Genomic DNA, 6,219 nt, shown 5'->3' with positions numbered 1-6,219 from the left:
ATCATAGATAATTAGGTTTAAAATGGGTAATCTGTTTGAGAAATGATGAAAGTTGCAAACAATCAGAATATAAGCGGTCACACAGCAATTGAGTTTGACCACTCACTAAAATAATATTTGATCAAGTTTTAGTTACTTTGAACTATCACGACCCTTTTATAGTTTCCACTATGTACTGATAACTAAAATTGATATGACAATAAAACAATTCAAACAACACACTTTTTCTTATATAACAAACAACATAAACTTAAAACAACTTAATTTAAAAGTAGCAGAACAAGATCTAAATAAATGAAATACATGATGAGACCATCTAAATCTAAATTATAAACGGGGACTAATGGTATCAAAATGTAGGACAACCATCAGTAACTATGCCTTTAGCAGTAGGACATGTAGCAAGAGGACAATGCTCATCTTGTCCCCACCAATTCAAGCTTATACCACCACTACTAACCGTAAAGTATAGAAGAGTAGTCATGAAAGCCAATCCAGCATCTAAAGCAGCAGCAAGAATATAATTGTATCTCTCCCACCACTTCTTACGATATTTGTGGATAAAATAGTTAAATATAACTGCCACAGTAATCCATGAATTGAAATTCACTGTGCTAGCTGGTGGCATGCTTGCAGTTGCACCAAGTAGAACAGGAATGTGAATGTGTGATATCCATTTTTGATTGGGAAAGGCTTTTATAAGGGCCCATATGATTATTGGGCTCAGTAGTCCAATTAAGAAGGCCCAGTTCAGCTTTTCGTAGTTTCCTAGTGGCCCGAAAATTCTTCTTGGTCCCACTAAACCCCATATAACAGATGCATCAAAGAACACGTTGTCATTTGGACATGTCCATGGACTACCTTTGGGAAGTTGATCTTCGTGGCATATGTTCTTTATTGAACCTAGCAACCACCATGCCACACTAACATCCACCGTTCCAGCTAAAAGAGTACCTAGAATCTGAGGCATCAATCAATTTTACTCACACCACCATTAGTATTCACCATTTAGATTTTAGAATAACTATGAAAGGAAAAGGAAATAGCCTGAGACAATATATACCTGAACTATGAACATCGACCTTGGTGGGATCTTCATGTAATGTCCTAACTTGAAATCAGATAAAAAGGAAATTGCTTGTGACATACTCATATACCCGTAGGTCTTGAAGCAAACGTTGGCTATTGGTCTGCCGGGTAAAATCACACCCATAATGTACTCAGTAATAACATTCAAACCTGGAGTCTGTAAATAGAAAAGGATAGACGACAGTAAAAACAAGACCATGTTATATTATATTTATATATAGTGGCAGCCCTAAATTAAAACAACTGAAAAAAAATGAGGGAATGAATTAGCGTAGGTACCTGATTAGTGGTGGCAGTTATGATGGCAACGGGAAGAGTAAAAATGAGTGCAAGTCCAGATGCAAAGATGAGGGCCCACCATGGCATTTGTATTTCTTCTTTCATGAAAATACACAATGCAAGTGCAAGTAAAAATGAAATCAAAAGCGTAACATGAAACCACCAATTAGGTATGTCTTTATACTTCTTCATCAATCTTGTGTGAATGTCTTCCTTTCCAGTTCGGGAAGATTGAAGTTGATGATATATATCTCTGCAGTTAGTTAATTTAATCAGCAATAGTTATTTAATTCCACATTTTGAGAACTATGCAATATTGTAACTTAACCATTACTTACTTTCCATTAAATATGGCAACGTGAGTGAGTGTAGAGACAATGGCAGCAAAGCCAATACCATAAGAAATAGAAAAGAAGATACTCATATTAATGTGACCTTGTTTATTATATGCATCCATATCTATCTCAAACTTGTTGTTCACAATAGCTGTCACATTGTATCTCACACCTTGAGCAGTGAATAGTTCATTAGAGTATATGGGGAAGTTTTTGGCATTATAGAGATTAAATCCCCAATAAGCCATAGGAATAAGCACGTAGATTAATAAAATGTAGCCAACAAGGATATTAACCGTTGCAAAGATAGGGGTAACAAGTGGATTCCCAAGGAATGAAGCAATAGTGGTCCAGTCAAGAGAAAAGGAACCAAAACCAAGGCCATTCTTCCCAGATCCAATTTGATGAGCTGTTACTGAATTAGGGAATATCCAACAAACCCATGAAATAATTGATAAGGTCGCAAAGAGGTAGCCTGGAACCACATACCATGCAAAGCTGCAAATAAGTGCAATCAAAAAGAACTTCCCTTTTGACATGCGATTCTCATCTTTTTCATGTAAAGCCCTGCCAAATATTTTAGATAGAGAACACATGTGTTATATTTCAACAATGACACAGTGATCATATAATGAAATTAAACAGTAGTCAAACCAAATTAGCAACATTAAGTCATATTTCTCAAAACCAAATCAATTTATAATCTTTTAAATAGGACTAAAATAACACTCAATTTCCTCACATGAGCTTTATGTTATTTTGTTATTAGTGTTTAAATACGTTGACAAAGGTCTATACGATAAGAGAAATGATATTTTGACAACCACTTTTTGACAACTTTTGGACAACTTTCTCTCTCATACTCACATGATGTTGTTATCACCTCTCTTTCTTTTTCTCTCTCCATTGTTTTTGACCAATAAGAAGTGAGAAAAACAAGGTTGTCAACAAAGTTGTCATCAAATGGATGTCAAAATATCATTACTCATACGATAATATATGATGAGATGCATGTGTAATGTCTGTATCCTTACATTGCATACCAATTAAATTAACTCTTATAATTAGCAGTTTTTTTTTTTTTTGAGAGGTTATAATTAGCAGTTTTTGTTGTGGGAGAAAAAAAAAGAGTCTAATATATTTATAAAAGAAAAATATTTTAACTTTTACAAAGTATAGTTTTATGAACAAAATCCCTCGAATAGTCTATAATATGGTAGAATGGGGTTTTCTTTTCAAAATATGTATTTTATATATGCGTATAGTGTTAAAGAAGTGTTATAACTTTCTACATTTATTTGTAAAAAAGAAATTGATTTAGACAACAACTGACTATTTAATGAGGGCAAAATAAAAATTATACATTTTCAATTAACTTTTTTAATATGGTGTATACATACATCATCATTTCTTATAATTATCAATTTCAAATTATTTTTCTCTATAGATAGATGACAAGTATCAATAAAAAGTAAAAACTCGCACATTAAAAAAAATTCTAAAATCAAATTCAGATAACCACAAAAGATGTTAACGTTAACGATCTTGGCATTGCCAATTGAATTAAGTCTTACCACAATTTCAATTTTATTTATAAGAATATGGTTTCTAATATTTATTTTTTTTTATTTTTTTAAAGGGTAAAAGGGTATTTATTATGTAGCAGTATTTTGTTGACAGAAGGACAGCATTCTTGCATAATAGATTATTTTTACACCCAACCAATAAAAATATGACACGTGTTATTAACTTTAAAAAAAATGTGATTTTAATTAAGGAAATGGAAACATAAATGGTGGTGGGTGGTTTTTGTTGGTTAAAGAAAGTGGAAAAAGGAGAGAGAAATATTAAAAATAATGAGAAAAAATTATGATATTAATTATTTTTATTATTTTAATGAGATGTTTGATTTTAATTGATTGGGAGTAAGAATGATCTCTTAGGCAAGAGTTCAGCTAAAAATTTCTCATTATTTACTAGTATCTATAATGATCACATTTCTTATACGTAACTTTCTCACACCCTTTTTGTTTTAGCAAAACATCATTTTAAGACATTGCGTTGCGTCCCTTCCTCTCTATGCATTTTCAGGGGTTGTATTTCTCATGATGTCTCTATATTATTATCTTTTGATTTCTCCGATAGATTCTCTAAGCGGCATAGTTTGAGACAATAAACATATTCAATTCACACAATTGGTATACTCCTCGTGAATTCAGCTCACACAAAATTTCCCTGCTAATATTAGATGCGCAAATTTGGAGGGTTGTTCAGAAGGGAACAAAATCATAATAAATTTAAGGGTCTTGTTAACCGGTGCCCCCGGGGCACTGGTTAAGGAACCCAAAAGAGGAAATTTTAAATAAAAAAAACACACTTTTTCAGCTTTTAATGCACTGATTACACATCTCTCAATGCAAATCCTACTATATTTGACCCTTAACCAGTGCCCCGGGGGCACTGGTTAACATTTTCCTAAATTTAAAACCCATAGGTATAGCAAATACTACATATTTAAGGTATATCTTAATTATTATTTTAAAGAACCGTGTTAGCTAGGTAACTGTACCTGAACAAAGAGACTTGCATTAAAGTGGCTGGCCACCACATCTCCGCCGGATCCACCACGTACTTCCTCATTATCCCAGCCCATCCATACCCTAATACCTGCATTGCATGCAAATATTGTAACACAAACATAACCAGTCGCTAGTTGTCATTCTTTTCCAATGATCCAAATGTATTTAAAAAAAATATTTAGTAAAAAAATACCTTTATCTACTAGCAAAATAAAACCTTTATAAAAAAACCAATATCAACATCATATACTTTTTTTCAGAAAAATAAAGAGGAAATTGTTATTAAATTATAACTGTCCATTGAAATTATTTATTATAAGGTAAACTCTTAACATTGAGTTAGAACCTCATCGACAAAATGTGTAAAATACTTTTAATGATATTAAACACACAATATACCCAATTATTGAATTGCTGCATGTATAAAATACTTTTAGATATTAACAAAGTAATTAACATAAATTATTTAAATTCATAAAAATAACAAGAAATTGAGATAGAGAGGCTTAATTACCTGCGTAGTGAGGACAAGAATCCAACTAGTAAGAAAGGTAATCTTCCTGTAATAAAATACACGAATGATATCAACAATACTGAGAGCATAAGCAGTGCCACTCCCAAACGCAGCACCAGCATTTGCAAACATGGAAATAAGCACGTGCTCTTTCACGTTAAAAGGACCCGGGTTTAACGAAAACTCTCTCTCTCCAAAACCAATGATCCGAAACTTTTTTGTAGGAAGCACCTTAGCCATGAATCGACCAATAGGAAGCGTTGCAACCTGAATTGTTATCATTGTAACCATTAATGGTTGGGTTCTGTAAATGAAAAATGTGTTTATGTAAGAAAGCAACACCACCGAGATAATTCCCAACGTCCACATACGGAACGTCCATATCGGGAGGTTCGGGTCATCGTCGTTTGACACCACCGCCCGAACCTCCTCAATAGGTGAAACGTCGTCCTCAATAACACCGTGAGCCATGCTACGTTACCACGTTACGTGATTGTGCACAACAAAAAACTAGTATTAATGGTTCATTTCTCTCTCACGCTTCCATTTTTTCCACACTGATTCTTCGTTTTGTTTTTTTTTTGTTTTGCCCCTTCGAATCTGCAATTTATATCGGTATTTTTTTTTTAAAGGTGGTGTTTTTTTCTTGTTGTTAGTTATTTTTGTATATTATTTAATTAAATTCTTTATATTGAATTAAATACAATTAAGTCTATCTTTATTTTCCTAATACGGTGATATGAGTGTGAAATTTGAATAGAGACGTTTATTGATTATTATTCATTCATTTTTCATTAGTAGCAATGTAGACCAGCTGGACAGTGTGTCTTTTTCTTTGAATATTCATTTACTTTTTCTATACGGATATTTATATTTACCACTTTTTTGAGTAATTTCTTTGTTTAAAGTTTTTCAAAATTTTATTGACTTTGCATTCATATTTCTTTGCATTCCTAATGTGTTGAATACATTATTCCCAAAATAAAATTTCCTTTTTAAATTTCTTAACAAGTATCTTTGGGGCACTGGTTAACATTTCCCTTAATTTATTACCATGCTCTTTCTTTATGATTCCTTTGCTTAAACTTTTTCAAAAATTGATATCAATGTTTTTAAAGTTTACCATTAAATTTGCAGCTGTTTCAAGGAAATATTCTTTATGTTCTGATTTACTCCTACTATAAGCAATTGTTTTTGCCAAACAATTAATTTTTTTGATTTCATACAAAAGAAGCGCGTTTCCATAAACGTTCTTCATTGAAAATTGTTTAATAGAATAAAAGAGTCCTTACGGTTGAGTCTAGTGGAAGGATTAGATCAAACTCTCAAAACATAACGAACTAAAGTTTGAATATTTAGTGTCCAACAACGTTTATGTGAAATAAAAATGAAATAAAAGAGTCATTTTTTTACGCAAAAATAA

At 32.2% G+C, this 6,219-nt stretch overlaps 1 protein-coding gene across 1 annotated transcript; it reads right to left on the bottom strand.

The window, feature by feature from the left end:
• Positions 1-208: 208 nt before the first annotated feature.
• LOC146942830 (oligopeptide transporter 2-like) lies at positions 209-5,395 on the bottom strand. Its single transcript, XM_085756914.1, has 6 exons — positions 4,797-5,395; positions 4,273-4,370; positions 1,707-2,270; positions 1,369-1,621; positions 1,064-1,246; positions 209-961 (listed from the first exon to the last, which is right to left on the bottom strand). Exons 1-6 carry the CDS (start codon positions 5,265-5,267, stop codon positions 350-352), a joined length of 2,181 nt encoding a protein of 726 aa, XP_085613040.1. The 5' UTR covers positions 5,268-5,395; the 3' UTR covers positions 209-349.
• Positions 5,396-6,219: the final 824 nt, after the last annotated feature.

This window comes from Medicago sativa, chromosome 3, assembly GCF_051527215.1.
Source record: "Medicago sativa cultivar Bolivia chromosome 3, Bolivia_mono, whole genome shotgun sequence".
Taxonomy (NCBI): domain Eukaryota; kingdom Viridiplantae; phylum Streptophyta; class Magnoliopsida; order Fabales; family Fabaceae; genus Medicago; species Medicago sativa.
The sequence above is the reverse complement of the archived record's forward strand: the minus strand, read 5'-3'. Positions and strand labels throughout refer to the sequence as shown.

Bases quoted from the DNA above. Each gene is read 5' to 3' on its own strand.
- LOC146942830 (XM_085756914.1), bottom strand. From the start codon at position 5,267: ATGGCTCACGGTGTTATTGAGGACGACGTTTCACCTATTGAGGAGGTT. The intron at 4,371-4,796 runs GTAATTAAGCCT...CATGCAATGCAG, and splicing joins TTCTTGTCCTCACTACGCAG to GTATTAGGGTATGGATGGGC. The intron at 1,247-1,368 runs GTACCTACGCTA...TTCTATTTACAG, and splicing joins TAACTGCCACCACTAATCAG to ACTCCAGGTTTGAATGTTAT.